At 38.9% G+C, this 24143-nt stretch overlaps 1 protein-coding gene across 1 annotated transcript in view; it reads right to left on the bottom strand.

Annotated features, from left to right (window-relative positions):
- ADGRE3 (adhesion G protein-coupled receptor E3) overlaps positions 1–24143 on the bottom strand; it is a 42123-nt gene that overhangs the window by 12302 nt on the left and 5678 nt on the right. The window contains exons 2-8 of the mRNA XM_061188757.1: positions 20447–20497; positions 19065–19187; positions 13146–13301; positions 9708–9745; positions 5033–5216; positions 2168–2284; positions 519–703 (exon numbers count right to left, since the gene is read on the bottom strand). Of these exons, the coding sequence (XP_061044740.1) occupies positions 519–703; positions 2168–2284; positions 5033–5216; positions 9708–9745; positions 13146–13301; positions 19065–19187; positions 20447–20497 (854 nt within the window). The remainder of the gene's footprint in view (positions 1–518; positions 704–2167; positions 2285–5032; positions 5217–9707; positions 9746–13145; positions 13302–19064; positions 19188–20446; positions 20498–24143) is intronic.

Genomic DNA, 24143 nt, shown 5'->3' on the forward strand with positions numbered 1-24143 from the left:
AATAAATACTATGTCTCCGTTCAAATTTCACAGATGTAGGAGGTACCTGCAATTAAAAAAATTCCACAAACTAGAATGATGCTGCCCAAGAGAAATATCATGTGAGTCACTTATGTAATTTGAAAATTTCTACTACCACATTAAAAAAGGAAAAGAAACAGGTCAAATTAATTTTAGTAAAATATGTTATTTAAAGCACTATATTCAAAATAATATCTTTTAATATGTCAATATAAATCAATACATGTAATCAGTGTAAAATTATTGAGATGCTTAACACATTGTTTTTCTTACCAAGTCTTCAAAGTCTGGAAATACTGAATCTAAACCTGGAAATACTAAGTCTTCAAAATCTCAGTTCAGACTCACCATATTTCAAATGCTCAATAACTATAGTTGGCTCCTGGCTATGATATTGCACAGTGCAGGTCCAGAATCATTGACTTGGGAGTATTTGAAAATTGTTTGGTCTAACATCCATGAAACTTAAGCAAGTACAAATTGCAGCTTTGACCCACCTTCACGTGCTGAAAACTTAGACTCACAGCCTGGGAGAGAGGTGTGTTCCTTTTGGGTCCAATAGCAGCACTCACTACCTGGGAGTTCAGGTAAACTTGATCTGTCTCATTCACCTCTTCAAAAAAATTTGCATTTATGATGTTTCCAAGAGAAGAGTATGAAATAAAGGCAACTACACTGGGACCTGAGGAAACAGAATAATGGAGTCTTAAAAAGTGCCACCATTCCTTCTGTTGCCCTTTCCCACTCCATACCTGTCAGACTCCCATGATCGCCACACCTGTGCTCAGCTGTGGCTAGGAAGTTTACTTTTCCTCTCCTGCTCTTTCCTACCCAAATATTCACAACTCCTCCTCAAAGACCCAGCTCCAACCCAGCCTCTGGCTCGGGAAGTCTTCCCTAGATCCTCAGGCAGCTTGATGTGTCTTTCTCCAAATTCGTATTTCAAGTGCAGTCCCTGCCGTGCCAAAGAGAATGCAACTGTCCATTAATTATTTCCTGTGGATTAATCCCATTTTTCCAACAGGCACTAAACTTACTGAGTAACTAATACCGGATACTTCATTTGGAAACCACAGGGCTCCTAGCACAGTGCCAAGAATGTGGTAAATGATGAATTCTTTTAAAACATCTTTATTTTCTAAAAAAGTGTAGCTTATGTTTCAAACACTTAGAAAACTATAAAAAAGACATAACAGACATTTACACTCAGATTTAAAACATATTATAGTTTTGTCGTATTGGCTTCAGAATTACGTATTTTTTAAGAAATAAAACGTTTTAGATATGGCTAAAGATCCCACTATTATTTCATTCTCTTTCTTCCTTCTCGAGAAATAACCACGGACTTGAAGTGGAAGTGTGGCCTTTCCGTGAATACATTTGTAATTTTACAACATAAGCATGTTTCCATTATAATATACAGTATTGTTTTCTGTGTTTAAAAATTCACATCAATGGTATCCCACATTGGGTATTCTTTTTTTTTTTAATTACTTTATTTATTTTATTTTTGGCTGCATTGGGTCTTCGTTGCTGCGCGCAGGCTTTCTGTTGTTTTGGTGAGTGGGGGCTACTCTTCGTTGCGGTGCGCGGTGCGCGGGCTTCTCATTGCGGTGGCTTCTCTTGTTGCGGAGCAACTCAAGCTGCAACAACTCTTCCCTGGGTCTTCAGCCTTCTGGCTAGATTTTAGACTTGCTACCCTCCACAATCACAGGAGCTAATTCCTTAAAATCTCTGTCTTTGTCCCTGTCTCTCTCTGTCTCTCTCTCCACACACACACCACTGGTTCTGTTTCTCTGGAGAACCCTGACTGATACACCAAGTGATGCTTCCTGGGATCATCTCCCAAATAAAATCATTGCAATTGAACTCCTTATACTTGTCCATGGACTGCTTCTGAGTGAACCTAATCTGAGACCCAGGTAGAGCAGCCCCTCAACTGCAAAGAAGTCCCTTTCATGCTGAAGAATAGAAAGCCTCTACTTTAAGAAGATTTTTTTTTTTTTTTAAGGAAAAGACTCAAATGACACAGCTTTAGGGTAACAGACCCATTAGGGAGGAGCCTATTGTGGACCTTTCCTTACTACTCACACAGTGACATGGCTCTGCGTGTCTTAGGGATTCTGCATGCAGCCACCACCTGTACCTTGTGTGTTTCCCTGGATGACGTCACTGCAATGGATATCCATGGAGTTCATTTGGGCGTTCAAGTTGAAGGTGACTGCCTTGGAGCAATTGTCTGTAACAACTCGAGTTTCAACAGCTGGTAAGAAAAACAACGGGCAAGCTTACCATTATTATAAGTTTTAAAAATGTGCATAGCTACACAAACAGCTCAAATTTACTGAATGTCTAGGATGTGCCAGGCACTGGACTAAGATCCTTATACATCATCATCTTGTAACAGCATCATATAACGCCATGAGGAACCATTGTTCAGATGAGGAAACTGAAGTTCAGAATTTAAATAGGACTCTAACTCCTGAAACCAAGTTCTTAAATAATATTCTCTAGCATATTGTCTTTGAAGCAACAATTCTGTTTCTAGGAATTTATTCTAGGAAAACAGTCATGGATAAGAGGGCAGAATTAGCTACAAGAAAGATGTAGCTAATTTCACAGCAGCAAAGACGATAATGGTGAAAAATGGGAAGTGACCTAAATGTTTAAGAAGGAATTGATTAAATAATTTATGGCTTATCTCTTTAATGCAGAACCATGCTTCCAATAAAAATGAAGTCCCAGAAAAGCAGGAAATAAGGGAATTCCCTGGTGGTCCAGTGGTTAGGACTCCATGCTTCCACTGCAGGGGGCACGGGTTTGATCCCTGGTGGGGGGAACTAAGATCCCGCAAGTCACATGGCATGGCCAAAAGAAAAAAAAAAAAAAAAAAAAGAGCAGGAAATAAGTTCATGAAAATATTTATCTTAAAAATCAGACAGTCTGAGACTGGTCATGAGTTGGAAATTATTCAATCTGGATGTTGAGTGCAGTAGGCTTATTATGTCTCCTTTTGTATATGTTTAAAAAAGTTAAAAAGAAGCAAGTAACAAAATAGCACTTAAAGAATGATACTATTATGAAGTAGATAGGAATATAAAAAATGATACTATTTAAATGAAACTTTATAATACTAAAGAGTGGAAAGTAGAATAATCAAAATTATAGCAATTACCAGCCCTAGTTGTAAGTGTATTATATGCAGCATTATTATCTCGTTTTATAGATGAGGAGACTAAAGCCCCTGAGGTAAGGGTACTGGTCATCGATTAAACAATTAGGAACTGGCCAAATCAGGAAAGATGAGAGTTACTCGTAATCTGGTTTAATTTTGAATGAAATTGTCCAGATTCTGGTTTCCCAGGAAGGTTAGGCACTGAATTTTATTTCATTAAAACAATTTTAAAAATTATTATTTTTATAGAGTATAAAGTACTTTATCATGCAAGTTGGTAAAACAAAATGGTTAGTTAGGCATACACAAATACACTGACATCTCTGAGCTGAATAAAAAGCACAGCAAACAGCATTTCTGGAGGCCAATATAGTGATATGTATCAAAAGTCTATAAAATGTTTTTTTCCCTTTGACCTAACAATTCCTCTTCTATGAATTTATCCTAAGAAAACATCAAATAAATTTTCAATGGTCTTTGTCACAGGGTTGTTTGGTAACAACCTGCATTTACCAGAATAGGGAAATAAATAAATTATAGTATAAATAAATATATAGTATAAATAAATTATATATACAATGTAACTCTATAAACCATTGAAGACAGTAACATAGGTAATGATGATGTATATGATTTACATGGAAAGATGTTAGTAATGTAGTGAGTGAGAAAGCAGGTTGTGCAACCGTATGTAAATTGTAACATACACAACAAACGTATGTCTCTTCATCAGATATGTACCTACATGGGTATCAGATTGGAGGATTGGGTTGTGGGTTCAATTTAGTTTTGTGTACATGTTTTTTCCTAATTTTTAAAAAATTTAATACTTGGCTTTGCTATTTTGTATTTGCTATTATTTTGTATTTTATTTATTTTTATTTTCAAAAACAAAAATTGTATATATTTACTGTGTACAGTATGAAGACTTGACACACACATATACATAGTGAAACGATTACCAAGGTCAAGCTAATTGGCATATCATCTCATCACATAGATATATAATGAATATGTATGACTAGTATAATAAAAGTATTTTTTTTTTTTTGGCTGCGCCGCGTGGCTTGCGGGATCTTAGTTCCCCGAACTCGGGTCCCGGCAGTGAAAGTGCCGAGTCCTAACCACTGGACTACCAGGGAATTCCCTAATAAAAGTATTTTTATTTAAAAAATATGTAGTAAGATGTTCCTTCTGGGATGGTTTAAGTAGCATCACTGTGACGTGTGCTGTTAAGTTATGTAAGCACTGGTTGAAAAAAAACCAAAAACCTAACTTCAAGCCAGAATCCCAGACTCAGGATTAGAAACCACTGACAATTTTTATTTATTTAAAACATTTTTTTAATTTTTAAAAATTATTTTTATTAAAAAAAATTTTTGGCCACGTCGGGCGGCTTGTGGGATTATTAGTTCCCAGATCCACCCGGGTCCTGGCAGTGAAAGCACCGAGTACTAACCACTGGACCACCAGGGAATTCCCCCACTGGCAATTTTTAAAAACAGCTCTATGGAGGTGTAATTGATGTACAAAAAATTGTATGTATTAAAGTGTACAACTGGATGAGTTTCACTGAGTGTATACATCTGTAAAACCACCACAACAATCAAGGTAGAGAGCATTTCTATCACCCCCAACAATTTCTCCAAATTTTTCTCATGCCCTTTTTTCATCCCTTCACCTGCCCTCTCCTCCCCGTCACTATGGATTAGTTTGCATTTTCTAGAATTTTATATTAATGGACTCATACAGTACTTATTTACTTTTCTAATTGTTCAATCCAGACCCCAGTTAGTAACCATATCCTGTGTGTATCATGCCTTATTGTCTTCTTACCCACAGTACGGTTTTGGACTTTCTGGAGTTTTTGGTCTGGGGTTTTCAAGGCCGTTTCTAGAACAACTGATTCGATTTTCTGGAGAATAGATGTGAACGTGGCTGTGATGTTTCTCCTCTCTTCCATTCCCCATACAGTATTATTGGTGAGAAGTGACTCGATATTCTCAACAACCTGTTGCAGCTTTGAAGAGATAAAGAATTAAAAAAAAAATCCAATCTGATGTGTCCCACATCCAGAGGGTCAGAAGAAAACACAAGAAAGCAGGTGCTGGAGCCAGACAACTAGTTTAAATCCTGACCCCACCATTCACCTGCTGAGCAACCTTGGGAAAGTCACTCAATCGCTCTGTGCCTCAGGTACCCTGTTTAGAATGAGGACAGAACTAAGACCCCATAGAGTTTTGGGGAAGATTAAATAAGTGAAGAGATGCTACGTTTTTAGAACAGTGTCTGTGCCTGGTAAACACCATATAAGTGTTAGTTATTATGAACATCTTTTACCAACAAGGAAGTGGTAAGGTTTCTAGAAATAGACCAGTGGTTCTTAACTGGGGGCGATTTTGATCCCCAGGGGATCAAGTTAGTGACAATTTAGTACATTCATGATGTTGTGGAATCATCACCTCTATGTAGTTCTAAAACATTTCCATCATCTCCAAATAAAACCCATTAAAGAGTTACTCCCCATTCTCCCTTCCCCAAGCCTCTGGAAAGCACAAATCTGCTTTCTGTTTCCATGGCTTTGCCTATTCTGGACATTTCATATAAATGGAATCATACACTATGTGATCTTTTGTGTCTGACTTCTTTCACTAAACATAATGTTTTTAAGGTCATCCATGTCGTAGTGGGAATCAGAACTTCATTTTTTTTATGGCTGAATAATATTCCACTGTATGGATATACCACATTTTATTCATCCATTCATCTGTTGATGGACATTTGGGTCATTTCTGCCTTTTGGCTATTGTGAATAGTGCTGCTAAGAACATAGGTGTGCAAGTATCTATTTGGGTCCCTGCTTTCTTCTTTTTAAAATTTATTTTATTGAAGTATAGTTGATTTACAATGTGTTAATTTCTGCTGTACAGCAAAGTGATTTAGTTTTATATACATTCTTTTTCATATTCTTTTCCATTATGGTTTATCACAGGATACTGAATATAGTTCCCTGTGCTATAAAGTAGGACCCTGTTGTTTATCCATTCTACAATATATATAATAGTCTGCATCTGCTAATCCCAGACTCTCCTTCCATACCTCCCTTACTGCCCTCCTCCCTCCTTGGTAATCAAAAGTCTGTTCTCTATGTCTGTGAGTCTGTTTCTGTTTTGTAAATAAGTTCATTTGTGTCATACTTTAGATTCTACATGCAAGTGATATCATATGGTATGTGTCTTTCTCTTTCTGACTGACTTCACTTAGTATGATAATCTCTAGGTCCATGCATGTTGCTGCAAATGGCATTATTTAATTCTTTTTATGACTGAGTAGTATTCCATTGTATATATATAACACATCTTCTTTATCCATTCATCTGTCAATGGACATTTAGGTTGTTTCCATGTCTTGGCTATTGTGAATAGTGCTGCTATGAAATAGGGGTGTATGTATCTTTTTGAAGTATACTTTTGTCCGGGTATATGTTTGGGTCCCTGCTTTCAGTTCTCTTGGGTATATTCCTAGGAGTGGAATTGCCGTGTCACCTGGTAGTTCTATGTTTAATTTTTTGAGGAACCTGGCCATGACAGTTTATAATGAAATGCTCCTGTTGATAACATGATTATTTGTTCATTACTTCAATGAACAGCTGCTGAACTCCCAATGTGGGCTTGGTCTGATTCCTGCCCTCAAGAAGCTCACTGTCTAGAGGGTGACAGCACACCATGTAAATATTATCAGTCTGACGGAGATAACGATGGATAACATAGATGAAACATGTATTCTGGGTCAGGCACTGTGCTAAATACTACACATATATTATCTCATCTAACCTGCTCGTCTATCCAAGGGTGCCATTACCACCCCCGTCTTACAGATGAGTAAATTGATCTTGAAGAGTGTGATGGTTAATTTTATGTTTCAACTTAACTGGGTAATGGGTTACACAGTTATTGGTCAAGCATCATCCTGGGTGTGTCTGTGAGGGTGTTTCTGGATGAAATTAACATCTGAATGGATAGATGAAGTAAAGCAGATTGTCCTTCCTGTTGTGGCTGGGGATCATCCAGTCAGTTGGAGGCCTGACTACAATAAGAACACTGAGGAAGGGATCTTCCTCCTGCCTGCCTGACCGTTCCAGCCTTGAGCTTTTCCTTCAGACTTGAACTGAAACATCGGCTCTTCCTGGGTCTCAGACCTCTGGATTCAAACTGGAACTACACAATCAACTCTTCTGGGTCTTCAGCGCGTCGACTGCAGATTTTGGGGCCTGTCAGCCAATTCCTTATAACAAATCTCTTTATATCTTTTCTCCTATTGGTTCTGTTTCTCTGGAGAACCCTAATACAGAGAGGTCATCATTTTGCCCATGTCACTTGCCATTGTGGTGCTGGGATTCAAACCTCTGTCTACACTTCTAAACCCCACATCCCCTACTGTGAGAACATAGTGGGGGGATATTAACTAAGATGGAGGAGTTTAGGGAGGTCATCCAGGAGGACACGACACTTGAATTGAGTCTTTTTCTAAAAAATTAATTAATTAATTAATTTTTGGCTGCGTTGGGTCTTCATTGCTGCGCGCGGGGTTTCCCTAGTTGTGGCGAATGAGGGTTACTCTTCGTTGCGGTGCGCGTGCTTCTCATTGTGGTGGCTTCTCTTTTTGTGGAGCACAGGCTCTAGGTGCACGGGCTTTAGTAGTTGTGGCACGTGGGCTCAGTAGTTGTAGCTCGTGGGCTCTAGAGTGCAGGCTCAGTAGTTGTGACGCACGGGCTCTAGAGCACAGGCTCAGTAGATGTGGTGCACGGGCTTAGTTGCCTCAAGGCATGTGGGATCTTATTTCCCAGACCAGGGCTCGAACCTGTGTCCCCTGCATTGGCAGGTGGATTCTTAACCACTGCACCACCAGGGAAGTCCCCTGAATTGAGTCTTGAGTAAGGAAGAGTGGGAGGAACCAGCCAGGTGAGGAACTAGAAAAAGGAGTTTCAGGTTGAGAGAACAGCATGTACTTGGAGGCCTGGAGCTTGGGAGGGCAAGGCATGAACAGTTACTCTGGAGTAGAGCAGGGTGAGGGTGGGGAGTAGGGCAATTAAGGGACAAGTCCATTCTGCTAGACTATAGATTCTCAGAGACATGGATCGTTCTCTTTGTTAAAATTCAGAGTCAGTTTACAGACACTAAATTACTACCTATCAGGAAGTTTTTGGTTTCTCTCTCTTAATTGTCCTACAGTATCCATTTCCCCCTCCTACTTTTAATAATTGAATGAATTCCTCAAATTTTATGTGGGCCATGCTACCCAACCACAGACCATATTGTCCCAGCCTCCCTTGCAGCTAGGTTTGGCTATGATATATGCGACTTCTGGGTTGTCACCTTAAGACATGTCTCTAGGGACTTCCCTAGTGGCGCAGTGGTTAAGACTCTGCTTGCCAATGCAGGGGACATGGGTCCGAGCCCTGGTCCGGGAAGATCCCACATGCTGTGGAGCAACTAAGCCCGCGTGCCGCAACTACTGAGCCTGCACTCTAGAGCCTATGAGCCACAACTACTGAGCCCGTGTGCCTAGAGCCCGTGCTCTGCAGCAAGAGGAGCCCCTGCAATAAGAAGCCTGCGCACCATAACCAAGAGCAGCCCCTGCTCGCCACAACTAGAGAAAGCCTGCACGCAGCAATGAAGACCCAGTGCATCCAAAAAAAGAAAGAAAGAAAGAAAAAAGACATGTCTCAAGGAAGTTATCCTGACATTATTAGCATATCATATAGTGAGTAGATGAGGAGCGAGGCCCTCTCTCTACTCTCCTCTCTTCACCTTGTACTCCAGAGAACTTGCCCTGGACCCCCTCTTCCCTCTATCCACCAGTACGAATGCAGCATTGCAGCAACCCAGCTTTGGCTATGCAGTTGAGGACAAGATGCCAGGGGATGATGGAGTAACAGTATGGAAAGACCATGGGTACACTTAATGGCCTCATGGAGCAGAATCCCTTCACCAGCCTGGATTCCTTGCCTCTGGACTGATAAGTCAGAAAGTAATAAAGATCCATCTTTTTAAAGCCATTGGATATTTGGGTCTCTTTGTCACAACAGCTCAGCATATCTTAATACAGTCTTGCTTAGTCTGTCTTTCTTGGTTTGGGATAGATCTTCTCTTTAGGGGGCAGACACACACATACCTATATATACGTACACACAACACCCTTATATACATACACACTGTATCTATCTATCTCTATAGTGAGATATGTAGCAATAAACATAGTGATATACATGTATATATCATAGTTATATATAATACATATTAGATAACATAATAATATAATTAACACATATTATAATTAACATATATCAAAATATGTTGTCATAATATATATCATATATTTTATATTATCATATATATGGTATATGACATATAGCACACATATAATATATAGTATTCACCTCCATTTGCTAGCTTTGAGATTTGTAAATATTTGTTACCTGGCTAGGTTCCAGGATTCAGCTTCCACTCACCTCTTTTGTGCTATTGGTTGTCTCTGGGGGGGTGGTTTCTGAAAAAGACAACAGAGGATGTCATTGTAGGAATTGAAAGTAAAAGTGTGGAGAGGTTGGCAGGTAAGGTGGGTAACTTTGCATCTAGAAGGTCTGAAGTCATGCACTTTATGTTTCCTGACAAGGTCATTTGCTCTTTTGGGGGATCAGAGTCCAAATTCCCTGTTATGGCATAGAACAGTGTTTTTCAACTTAGAGTGATTTTGCCTCCAGGGGACACCGGCAATGGCTGGAGATATTTTTGGTGGTCACTCATGACTTGAGGTGGGGAATGCTACTGGCATCTAGTGGGTCGAGGCTTGGGATGCTGCTCAACACCCTTCAATGCACAGAATGGCTTCTGACCACAAAGAATTATGGGGCCCCAAATGTCAGTACTGCTGTGGTAGAGATACCTTGGCATAGAGGAAGTGGAAAATTGTAAGCTCCAAATTCTTTCATTCAGACCTGGCTGAATAGTATAACTGAAATGGCTGAGGAAACAGAAAATTAGGTGCTTCAGGTTTTAAAATTCAGTCTGGCTGGGAATTATAACTGAGACTAGAATGTCAGTTTATGATCTTCAGCTGTTAATGGGACCTTTGTATATTGCTTCTTGTATTGTACGTTGTGAGGACAATCATCTCTATTTTAGAAAGATGAGAAAAGTCTAGCAAATGTTTACATATCTGTTACCATCACACTGAGGTTAAATCTATACTTATTCTGTGTCTTGGTTTTCAGCTGAGTCTATTTGCTAAAAAGAGCAAAGAGTTTTCCTGTACATTGAAGGTTTTGTCTTAAGAGTTCAAGAACTTTTACTTACAGCCTGAGTCTGAAAATGTTTGTTATTGGAAACCACATTCATTGTAGAAAAACATGCTTTTGGCTGAAAGCGGCATACTTTTTTTGTGAGGGTTTTCTTGGACCTACCAACCTTGGTGATAACTAACCCTGGATGGACTCAATCCATATAAAAGAGCTCTTAAAATTAGAAAATGTCTTAAAATTAGGAAAATAACTAAGGCATTTCTCTTTCTTGTAAGATAAGGTGAGTTTAACAGATTAACATCATAACCCAGGCAAAATCTCAGCCTGTTTATACGTTGTCAACAGAGGTGCCTGCTGCCTAGTAAAACACTAATTCACTTTGGGTTCAATCATATTCTTTCATTCATTTACTCATTAATTCATTTAACAACTATTTATTGATTGTCTGAGTTAGTGGTGGACTTATGGCACAGCAACCCCTTCCTACACACCCCGTGCTCATTTCTGTCACCTTCCCCACCTGGACCTCAGTCTCACATTTGGAGCACATGCAGCTCCAAGACCCTGGTGTGGGCTCCAGCTTGAGACTTGGGGAAATAGGGTAACCTGGGCTTGAATCTTGCAGGAGCACCTCCCATTGGTGGACAACATACTCCTTTTTTTTTTTTTTAGAGAGAAAGTCTTTTTATTTATTTATTTATGGCTGTGTTGGGTCTTCGTTTCTGTGCGAGGGCTTTCTCTAGTTGCGGCAAGTGGGGGCCACTCTTCTTCGCGGTGCGCGGGCCTCTCACTATCGCGGCCTCTGTTGTTGCGGAGCACAGGCTCCAGACGCGCAGGCTCAGTAATTGTGGCTCACGGGCCTAGTTGCTCCGTGGCGTGTGGGATCTTCCCAGACCAGGGCTCGAACCCGTGTCCCCTGCATTGGCAGGCAGATTCTCAACCACTGCGCCACCAGGGAAGCCCCATAGTCTTGATATTAAAGAGCAACCTGAACTTTCCCAGACCTTTCTATCTGGAGCAGGGGTGTTAACCTAGTTTGGTTTTCCTGAGAATCAGATGAAAAGCTAGCAATATTAGCAAATACTTATAGGTACTGCACTAAATGCTTTAAATGGTACTATCTCATTTAATCCTTGCAATAGCCCTCTGAGGGCTGTATATCTTCTAAATTTCCAGCTCTCATCAGATGGACCCAGCTTTTGGGTCCTGGTAATACCACTTCCTCTCCTGTCCCCCTAGGTGTAAGATGGCTACAGATTTCTGCTATTGCTAATCCCTGGGTTGCTTCACTGTCCTCTTGACTTCTCAGCTCTTCCTTCACCAGCACCAATTCTCTATATGAAATTACTTATGTTTAAAAGACCTAGTGTGTTTCTGTTTTCCAGGCTTGATCTTGACTGATAAAGAGGAATAACTGATTATTACTATTATTATTATTATTGCACCAAAAAAGCATGCTTTGTCCCTTTTATGGCTTCCCTGAGACCCATGTTGCAGTGTAGCAAGTGGCTGAGTGTGGACTCTCAATATAGGCTGACCTAAGTTAAAAATCATCTTATTAGTTGGCAGACCTTGAACAAGTTACTTAACTTTTGGGTGCTTCAGTTTCTTTATCTGTAATAACAGTGCTTACCTCATGTAATAAATGAAATAATGAATGTAAAGCACTTAGTGTTGTACCTGGCACATAGTACAAATGAAATAAATATTATCTATCAGTATTATTGTTTCTCCACAAATCAGTTTCCTAGAATTTAGCTTTAAAGACTCTCTCTCTTATGATTTCAACTGTAGTCAATACCTCATGGATAGTCTGCCAAGTTCCATGTTTCTTATGTATAGATCTTCTCCATCTATATGATTTCTATGACAGTGATCATGTTTATCCAAGGTCACAGATCTGAGGGTGGGCAGATGACTCAAATTGGGCCAATTTGTACATTTCCAAGTAATATGCAATTATGTCCAAGAGAGAATCAATTGATCCTTCTTTGGGTGGTTGGATCAATAACAATGGTAAGATTTGGAGCTGTTGGTGGCCATATTTCCTGTCCTGTGGACTAGGAGTCAGAAAAGGCAGTTTGCAATGAAAGAGAAGAAAGGAGCAGACCCAGAGTATGAGAGACTGGGGTGCCCTGACAGTGTTTGGTCCCCAGCTTCAGTTCATTCCAGAATCCCAGCTGTATTCTTGCCCTTGAGTTCCAAGACGTTTCCACGCATCTTTATCATAAACTCATCTTTTCTGCTTAAGTTAGCCTGAGTGGGTTTCTTTACTTTGCAATTCAAAGAATCTTGTCTCAGCCACAACCCTGTCACCTCCATCTCCAACTTGCCTTCTTCTTCTCCTTTTTTTGTTTTTGCCGCACTGCACTGCTTGTGGGATTTAGTTCCCCGACCAGGGATTGAACCCGGGGACATGGTAGTGAAAGTGCCCAGTCCTAACCAGTGGACCGCCAGGGAACACCCTCACTTGGCTTCTTAACCCCATTATTTCTCTAAACTTCCTTCTTTCCTTTCCCCTTCCTCTTTCCATCACCTGTTTCCCTCCAGAAAATAGACATGTCCTGGCCCCACCACAAGTATATATTTTCTGGTGTTAGACTCAATTAAAAATTAGAAAAGGAGACAAGAAGACAAGAATTTTCTTACTCTGACAAGTGTTCTCGTTGGAATGACTGAATTGTGCTTTCCCAGAGAGGAGTTTATATCCAGCGTTACACCGACAGTAGAAACTTCCTTTCGTATTCTGACATTTAGCATTCACACCACAATATATACTAATGAGTGGTTTACATTCATCAATATCTGGAACACAAAGGAGAAATTTGGTCATTCATTTGACAAAGATTTATTGAACATCTAAACATGTGCCAGAAGCTATATCCTTTCCACCAGGGTCTATCCTGGCTTTCCAAAACAACTCAGTTAAGGTAATAGTTGTCTTTGTTCTTTCCTTTCTTCGTTGATTTTGGTTGGGTTCTCTAAGAAGCAGACATTGAGACAAGGATTCAAGTTCAAGTACCTTATTTGGGAGATGGTCCCAGAAAACACTGCAACGGAAATGGTGAAATGAAACAGGGAAGGGAAGGCAGAAAATAAAGGGGGTATTATCCAGGAAATTTCTACTGTGGGCGACTGAGGTTCAATTCCTCTGGGAACCTCTGAGAGGCAGTGTAGAGCATGCACTTCAGGTAAGCCTACCTGAGGGGTGAGGGAGCTGGGGTATTTATCCACAAAATCTTATCATTTATTGGTGGAGGAATGTTCCCAGGGGATGTAAACTCTCCAGTACTTCCATTTGTCCTGAGCATGGACTGAGTGGTCTTCAGTGGCCAGAGAAAGCCTCAGACTTGGTGTACGAAGGAATGAAAAATGCCAAGGGCATATAGATGGGGTACTGACTGTGTTTGTATATCCCCCCTACCCCCAGTTCATATGTTGAAGCCCTAACTCCTAGTGTGGCTGTTTTTGGAGATGCGGCCTCTTAGGAGGTAATTGACATTAAATGAGATCATAAGAATGGGGCCCTGATCTGATAGGATTAGCATCCTTATAAGAAGAGACACAGGAGTGCTACTCCAAACCATTGCTTCTGCCCTTATGCCCAGTGAGGAAAGACCATGTGAAGGTACAGTGAGAAGGCAGGTCTCACTAGAAATAGAATCTGCCAGAACTTTGATCATGGACTACTTCCAGCCCCCAGAACTGTTATAAAGTAAATTTCTGTGGTTTAAGCCACCAGCCAGTGGTATTTTGTTATAGGAACCTGAGCAGATTAATACATCTGCTAAACTAACTAATTGAGTTAGAATGTTTTTGTTAAATCAATATGTCTCCAGTCCTCAGGGTCACTGTAGCCCCTTTACAACGATGTCAAGTGGGAAGTAAAAATGTGTGATTTCCCTGTCTGTTACAGGAAACACGGAATTTGGGATTTTCAGAGTGTGAAATAGTGTGGCTGATGCTGTTGCTTACTCAATAGCTATTCCTTGTTTGGGAGGCCAAGCATGGCAATCTTGTTCCCATTTCTCAGGTGCTCTCTTTCTCAACCTCCCTTTCAGATAGGGTTGTCCTGTGACATACCCTTAACCAATGAAAAGTAAAGATGGTCTCCTGAGAAAAACTTTACAAAATGTGAGATAGAAAGTAGTTACAATTCACTACAAAGGAATGAGACTCAGTCTGGTATTGGAATTCCCAACTGCAAACCTGTAAACTTGAAGACAGTTTCTGTGATTACTGGGATATGTATCGATGGATTACTGGGGTAAGAGGATGGAGTTAAAAAATTCTCTACACAGGCAAGATAGAATCTACTTGTTGGAGTAAAAGAAAGGTGAGGTTATACAATAATTGAGAGAGATATTACCCATGTACCCAATTTGAAGAAAACATGTGAAGAAAGGCTCCAAGCAAACAAGTTAACAAGTATTAAATTAGCAAGTACAGAAACCTCAACTTGGAGGAAGATGAAGGGAAGAGGAAGCAGGGTTTTACAATGAACGTTGAAATAAAATTAACATTCATGGGGGGGGATTGGAAGGAAGAGGAGGAAAGGAGAGGAGTAAAATAAGAGTATTTTAAGGATGTCGTCTCTTTACTGGGAGAGGGGAAGTAAGGGTAAAATTAATCATCTTGGTAGGGAAAACAATGCAACCTGGTGGGAAAAATAATTGATGAGTGTTTCAAATATTAGGAGAGAAATATGTGTTTGATTATGAAATTAAGAAAAGAGAAAGTAACCATTAATAGGATGAAAACGTATAGTAGAAATTCTAAATAAATAAAGGGAAAAATGGAACTAATAGCAACTTGATAAAACAAACACAAATAAGAAAAAGGTTAGTGGGAAGCAGCCGCACAGGGAGATCAGCTCGGTGCTTTGTCACCACCTAGAAGGGTGGGATAGGGAGGGTGGGAGGGAGGGAGATGCAAGAGGGAAGAGATATGGGGATGTATGTATATGTATAGCTGATTCACTTTTTTATAAAGCAGAAACTAACACACAATTGTAAAGAAATTATACTCCAATAAAGATGTTAAAAAAAATCCTATGCAAAAAAAAAAAAAAAAGAAAAAGGCAAATGAGGAAATCATAATAATATAAAATTAATAATAAATGTAAAGTAAGACCGTGGGAGTAACTGTGTCAGTCATTACACTAAATATAAATGGACTAATATACACTAAATATAAATGGAAATCTTCTATTAAAATAGAGACTAGGAAAAAAAGAGAAAAAAATAGAGACTAGAATATTGAGTGTGGCAGTTTCAAAACGTGGCTTCCAAATTATTTGACACTTTTTCCATTGAGATGTGGGCACATTGTCTTATCCCTTTGTGTCCAAGTGTGCTCAGGACTGCTTTAGTCAACAGACTATTGCAGAAGTGTTACAATAGGACTTTGAGACAAGGTCATAAAAAAACGTGCAATTCCGCCTGAGTCTCTTGGAAGTCTCACTCTCTGGAACCTCCATGCTGAGACATTACCTCTCAGAATTCAACCATCAACTGTGAGAAGCTGAAGCTACATGGAGGGATCTAGCATAGGGGCTCCAGTTGACAATCCTAGATGATTTCAGTCTTTGAGTTATCCCATCCCAGGCACAGACATGTGAGGAGAGGTGCTTTCAGATAATTCTAACCCTCAACTGTTTGAGTCACCACCAGCCAGTTGAGCCTTTTATCTGAGGCCTAAGATATCATGGGGCAGAGAAGAGCCATCACTGTTTTGCTTGTCTGAATTCCTGACTCATATGAGCATAATAAAATGGTTGTTTTATGCCAATGAGTTTGGGTTTTATTATGCAGCAGTAGATAAGTGGAACAATGGGCTAAAAAATGACACCCAACTGTATACTGTTTTCCGGAGATTGATAATATTGGAAATAAAGAGGTGCACAAAGAGATACTAGGAGAATTCAAACAGAAATAAAACAATGTATAATATTAATATCAGACTCAGTGGAATTTAAGGTTCAAAGTTCTAAACAAGGTAAAGAGGGAAACTATGTATTGATACTTAACATATTTTATGAAGAAAATTATATTCCATTCACAAATATGTATGCACCAAACAACATAGATAAATACAGAAAGCACAAACAAGTAGAAATGTAAGAAGCAAGAACAAATCAAAATACAATTATACTGGGATATTCAATTCACTTCTCTCGGAACTAGTAGATAAAAAATAAATAAGAGTAGAGAAGAACTGGATATCACAATCAATAAGCACATACAAACAGAGGAAAGATCTAGTGGATAAAAAGTAAAGATATGGGGAAATTAATGAGTAAATAAAATCAATAAATACACATATACAGAAAGTCAGAGAGACAGACAAAGGCACTCGCATGCGCACACACACAGAAATAGAAACTGAAAGAGATAGAAGCCTATGCAGAGAGAGAGAATTTTATATTCCTTGAAAGTAAAATATATATTTTCTTTCATAAAATCAATCATATGCTTCCACAAAGATATCTCTAATAAAAACTTAAAAAGTAGAGATTTTCAGCCATTAGTTTAAAAATCCTAATAAATTTTTTAAAAGTAGAAATGATTCTTTAATTATCTAATAAAATTAGGAATATATAATGCAAAAATGTACAAAAAATCTTAACTTTTTGGAAATGAGGAAGCACCCTCCCACATAATTCTTGGAGTAGAAAAACATCAAAAGGAAATTACAAACCATCCACAGATCAATAAGAAGAATACTTCATCCTGTAGAATATATCTAAGCCTGTTCTCAGAGGAAAATGTATAACCTTATATGTCTTTATTTTTAAGAAAGAAAGGTGAAAAAATAAAGCCTCTAAGTATTCATTTTAAGAACCCAGAAAAAAGAAATTAAGAAGAGATTAAATCTGAAATCAATAAAATAGAAAACAAAAAACATAGTAGAAAGGATAAAAAATTCAAAAGACCAATAAGACAGATAAATCCACACAAGTCTGATGAAAAAAACCTGACGGAAAATAGCAAGAAGGGGAACATACCACAGTTTCAAGGAGGTGATTAAAATAACCATAAGAGAATGCTGTATGCAACTTTATGGTCACAAATTTAAAAATTAGGGAAAATAAGTGATTTCTTATAAATAATAAAAATTATTCCAAGAAGAAATAGAAAATTAGAATAAGCCCATTGAATCAGTAGGAACTGGAAAGATGATTCATGATCTACCATTAGAAAAAGCACAAGGCAAGCATTTCAAGTGAGGAACAAGCCATGATGCAATATTTGCAAAGAAGGAGATGTCTGGGATCTGGCCATATGATTTTTATAGCCTTCGTTCATATGAGGGTTTAAAAAGAGTTGGTAAGTAAGAGAGGAAGGATTTATTTGGAGAGAACTGATGCTGTCCTGTGAGCCCTTCTACTTCCACCCAAGAGGAGAAGTGTGTGTGAGTGCTTTTCTCTTCATCTTAATCCAAGAGAGGGAATTTAAGGAATTCATTCAGCTAATTACACTGTCTTTGCATTTTATGGGGACCCAGTTGATTGGTGCCTGTTTCCTCCTGAAAAATCTAAATAGTGAGCCAGCCACTTGGGCAGAAAAGAAAGATCTGCTACACCTGCTTATCTCAAGTTTCTTGGGCAAAGGGTGAATGAATATTTCCCAAGAGCTAGATGTAGGTCATGTGTGAGAAGTTTTGGGTGTGGGGTTGCTTAGTTTCTTTCAGAGAGGGCCACATGGAGTGGCAAACGGACTTTATCAGGAAGAAGCTGAAGAAGACACAGGATTCCTCCAGGATGAGTAAGGTGTAGGGAGGAATTTGCTGTTATCAGGGGAATTTCAGGGGAGTGATTGGGGAATTGTCCTCAAATAACCCACAAAAGCTGTCACGATTGAAAGTGCTATATCTCAGGAACATAGAGACTAAATAGCAACAATAGTATCGTCCCTGCTCCCCTTTCCTCATCTCCCTGCCAGGTTACAACTCTTGCAAGATTGGGTGAAGGAAAGTAGAATGTTACGTGGGGAAAGAGGAGAGAAGCCAATTATACACCTTACTCCCAACTGTAGGCTTCCAACCAGGAGGGAGGTTGAAAAGTAGGAAAGGGGAAAAACCTAATATTTACTCAACTCTAGAGTGTTTATTCTTCCATAGGACTGGACATTTAAATTATTGAGTTGAGGCAGCATCTTGCATCTTAGGTGACCACAGGACTTTATATTAAAAAAAGTTTCTGCCCAAGCTTTTATTCTTTCTTTGCCACGACTTCAGTACATAATCTCTCTCCTTAAAAAATTGTACAAAAAATTGCACAATGCTTTATGATTCATGAAGTACGGTTACATTTATTATTACCTTATTGAAACCCCTTACTGCTATCATGAGGTCAGCATTATTATCCCTATATTATGGAGGAGAAAATTGAGACCTAACTAGGTTCTGGAAGAGCCCACTTTTCTGACTTCATGGAAGAATTTCTTTGTTGGTGAAGGTTGAGTTGGCAGAGTTTTCAGTATTGCATATTATTGTTACCTCCTCAAAGCCCTTATCCTGCCTTCTTTCCACATCTACCTCTAGGTGATTTGAAAAATACCCCTTTACCTTCACATATCTCCAAGGGGTATGTGAAGTATTTCTGCCTGGATTCAGAAATGTATCCATGGTTGCAGGAACAGTGAGTGGCATTGACACAGGAAGCATCTTGGGGGCACTGAGGACAGGTCCCTGCAAGGAGAAGAGAAGCAGGTCAGATGTCACCAGAGTCAAAATCTCTCCTGTTATCATTTGGTTTGGCTCTGAGCAAGGGCCTCTCAAGGCTGAGGAAGCTGCACCTTTTTCCTTTTGTGAGACATCAGTACATTAAAAAGTTAAAGATACCAAACCCAAGCTACAGAAAAAAGTATGATTCTTATGCATGATAAAGAACTGAGGTTGGCATTAAACAAGTTAATTTTAACACAAATATTTCAATGCAATATAACTGTGCTATTCTGAAGATCATTGCAGAATATATAAAAGGGGAATGAGTTGGTTAAGACCTGGGACACTGTGTTTGATTCTGACTCCACCACTTACTACCCATGTGTCTTTGCACAAGTGTCCTAACCTCTCTGTGCCTCAACTTCCTCATCTGTAAAATGGGTTAATGTGAGGAGTAAGTGAATTAATACATATAAAGTTCTTCAGGCAGTGCCTGGAACATATTAAATGTCAGCTATGATTACAAAAATTTGAATTCGTAGGGTACCACAGAAGGTATATTGTGATAAGGGTACATGTTGTCTTTGTAACACTATGTATAACTTCATGTAGATGGAGATCACTAAGGATCTTAATCTGAGGCCCTTTGAAAATGAATAGAAATAATGGGGACTGAGGAAATATCTCAAGCTTAAGTCTAGTGGAGAAATCTGGGAGCTGTCCAGGGTTCACACAGAGTGGAGGCAGGGAACATGATGGGGGGAAAATGTGCAGAGCCTGGCAACTCAGAATGCATCCCTAGCTTTTAGCTAGAAATGTAGAATCTCAGGCTCCACCCTAGGCTTGCTGATTCAGAATCTAGTGAGATCGCCAAGGGATTAAAGTTAACCTGAAATGAACTTGCTCATTTTTTGTTGACTTACTTGTGACTGGAATGAAATGATTATAATCATGCTCTGTCTCTCCCCACCAGAATGTTTACTTAATGAGACTTGGTGTGTTTTATTCACTGTTCTACCTCTATCTTGTTCATGCTGTGGTTACTAAAAACAAATAAATAGACAAACAACAGTAAAATAAAAAAAAAGAAAACTTAAAATATACCCAAATTTGATGAAATGATGACTTAAAAAGAATTACAGGAGTAAACCTGCCCCATTTCTGTTCCCAGAAGTAGCCCCCTTCCTCTGTCTTGTTCGAGGATGTGAGTGGTCCCAGGTGCATTATTGGTCTACACCCTCCCTGATCTCTGGCTATGGAAAAGTCAGGCTTTAAGCACTCACCTTTGGTTTTCTGAGCCATGACTCCTGACAAGCTTAGCAGAAAGCAGAGTCCTGGAACAGGGAAGCAGAAGGGAGACATGAAATGATTGAGGAAAGATTCTAGGATATTCTCCAAGGGCTGGGTATCAGTTATCTATTGCTGAATAACAACTATCACAAAATGTAGACATTCATTTTATTACCTCTTTTGGTTTCTATGATTTGGGAATCTGGGAAAGGCTCAGCTGAATAGTTCTGACTTGGAGCTTCTTATACAGTTGTTGTTAGACAGTGATGGGGCTGGAGCATCTGGGAACTGGCTGGACATGGCTTCATGTAGTCTCAGGGCCTAGGGCAGTTTGGGCTTCCTCCCATCATGTCAGCCTTGGTCAGGCAGCTTCCATGACACTTCAGAGCTCTAAGCATGAGTGTTCTGGCCAACCAGGCTACATCTCCTCTCAAGATCCAGTCCAGGAGGTCATGCAGCTCCATTCCACTGTATTCTCTTGGTTACAAGCAAGTCACATGTCCACCCAGATTCAAGTGGACCAGAATCAGAGTCTTCCTCTTGATGGAGGATAGGCAAAATTCCAGAAACATGTCTTGGAAGGGAAGTATTGTTTCTGCCTTTTTGAAAAATGAAGGCTGCCTCTATGTGAAGGCTACTTCTACTGTGGCTGCTAAAGTGCTATTTTTTTCTTCCCCAAACCTTCCCAACATCTGGTGGTATCATCAGCCATGTTCCTGCTTCTGCAAAGACCTGAAGGTGCTGGATAGATGGGTGGCTTTTCTCTTCCTTTCTTAATAAATCTTACACCACTCTGATTGTTAGTTCTCTCCTTACCTTCTTTTCATTCTCTTATAACATACTAATGTCTAGAATAATTTGCCACTTGCAAGTACAATATACAAAATATTTAACAACTGGTACGGTTCAGGAACCAGCCAATCAGAATGGACATTGGAGACCCTCTCTGAGGCAGTAGGTGATCTTTCAGCCGCTGAATTGTGAGGCAGTCGATGGGGTCCCAGGGAAAGGTCTGGGCTGGCAGGAGTGTCCTGGGAGCTGATTCTGGGAAACAATTATTTACACATGGTGTGGAAACATTTCAATATGAACAACCAATGTGGCTCTTCTAGTGTGCACAGGTCCAGTGACTAGTAACCTTATTTGCAACATTGGTTACCCCCTAAGAAAGTGGGTCCTGCAGATGAATGGATAAAAAATGTGGTATATATATATACACAATGGAATGTTATTCAACCTTAAAAAATAAGGCAGTCTTGCCATTTACAGCAACATAGATGAATCTAGAGGACATTATGCTAAGTGAAATTAAACCAGACACAGAAGGACAAATACTGTATGATTTCTCTTGTATGAAAAGTAGTCAAACTCACAGAAGAAGAGAATAGAATGGTGGTACCAGGGCATTCTTTTCCAATGCGTATACAGTTTTTGCTATACAAGATTAATACGTCCTAGAGATCTGCTGTAAAACATAGCAAATACGTTTAACAACTTGGTGTTGTATACTTCAAAATATGTTAAAAGGATAGATCTCATGTTAATCATTTTACAAAAAAAGAAAGAATAAAAAGAGAAACATTTCCACAAATAATGAACACTTTGGAAGTGATAGATATGCTTAATATCTTGATTGTGGGGATGATATCATGGGTGTATGGTGTATACTTATGTCCAAACTCATCAAGATGTATGCATTAAATGTGTGCAATTTTTTGGTATATCAATTACACCTCAATAAAGCCAAAATAAAAAAAGAAAGTGGGTCCTGGTCATGGAAGGTCTCTGTTTACCAAGTTGGATGACAGGTTGGGTGAAGGTGGACTAGTTTGGTGGAGCTGGTAAACTTTGATTCCTGTGGGTAAAGGACTGGGATTGGAGGGCTTGAGGCTGAGAGTCTGGTGAAGTGGGGGGGGAATGTCTTGGCTTCCTTGGGGAGGGTCAGAAGATGTGGTGGCTGGTGTCTGTGAACAAAGACTTGGAGGAGATGGGAATTTTTGGATTAAAATGCGGCATGCCCTGTGATGCAAACACCCCTCCATCCTGCCTATGAACACACCAGTGAAATTTCTCTTGAAGAGAGAGACTCCTGTCTTGGGGAGAGGATTTCCTGGGTGGGGGAAATTGGGCAAGGTTCTAAGGGCAGCCTCCACAATATCCAAGAGGAATTGAGCTCTTACCACATGTCAGGCATTGTTCTAAACATTTTAGGTACATGAACATACTTCAGCTTTCTAACGACTTTAGAAGGTGAATACTAGAAAAATTAATTTTTAGCAAATATCTTCTGGCAGATTTTGGTTTTTGGAAGTAATTTTGAGAGTATCTAGTTGCTAAGGAGGTGGGAGACTTCATTGGCGTGCACCGTTTTAAACAATACTTTGCAAAAGATTCTGAAATAAAAAATAGTATATTGAAAAATTATACTCATGATAGTAATTAAATTACTGTCCCCTGAAATAATGTTTAATAATAAACATAAGAACGTTCAAAATCCTTATGAAAGAATTATGAACTGGAGGGACAATTTGGGAAGACAAACTCTAAGGAACAGCATTAAACATTTCATCTTTCCTGCTCTTCAGGTTGTATTTCTGACTTTTCCTTTTAATTGCAATTTTTTAAAACAGAGAATTGCAAAATATAGAAATGACCCAGTTTAGAGACATATACAAATGTTTTCTTCTCTCAACCAGGAATTTAGACATAAGGAATAATAGCTGGTTTATAAAGAATAAAAATACTTTCCAATATAACTAAAATTGCATCACTGAGACTCTTTTAAAAGCTTAAAAGTCATTCAGCCATCATCCTATAATATTCTTTGTACTGTCTCTAGTGTTATTTTTAGCAGGGAAAAATTTATGTTTGGCATTTATTAACTTCAACTTCAAAATTATTTTTTTCTGAGCCACCAAATTATGGCTTCTGCTTGTTTTAATGATATTTTAGTTGAATTTATATTATAAACTAGGAGAGTTTGGGGGAGAATGGATACATGTTTATGAATGGCTGAGTCGCTTTGCTGTGCACTTGAAACTATCACAACATTGTTAATCGGCTATACTCCAATATAAGATAAAAAGTTTAAAGGGTAAACCAAAGAAAAACAAAACCAGAAAGCTGATTGTGACTGCTATTTCCATAGTATCTATAGTTGGAAATATTGAAATTATACAATGATTTACACATTCTAATCTAAATTATTTTATGTTATAAACTAGAAAAATCTAATATATAGCTTTTAAAAAAATGAGTGATCTTAGTGTCAAGGGGTTACTAGATCAGATCATTAAAATATTCATGAGAAAGAGAACTAAAATGACATAAATTCTTAAGTTTTTAATTCCCATAAAGCATTTCAAATATATAGAAAGAGTGACTGCTGTGAGCCAAACACTGCCTTGGGCAGAAATGTGAGAACTTTTAAAAATGAATCACACTCAATCAAACAATAAAAGCAATAATATCTGCAGAAAACTATTTTGTAAGTATATGTAAAATAATATGATGCATTTTTTGTCCTTTATTTTAAAATAAAAACATGTGGAATAAAAAAAAAGAAGGTGCTCTAATTTCATTCTTTTACATGTAGCTGTCCAGTTTTTCCAGCACCACTTATTGAAGAGGCTGTCTTTTCTCCATAGTATATTCTTGCCTCCTTTATCAAAGATAAGATGACCATATGTG

Source organism: Eubalaena glacialis, chromosome 4 (genome assembly GCF_028564815.1).
Source record: "Eubalaena glacialis isolate mEubGla1 chromosome 4, mEubGla1.1.hap2.+ XY, whole genome shotgun sequence".
NCBI lineage: Eukaryota > Metazoa > Chordata > Mammalia > Artiodactyla > Balaenidae > Eubalaena > Eubalaena glacialis.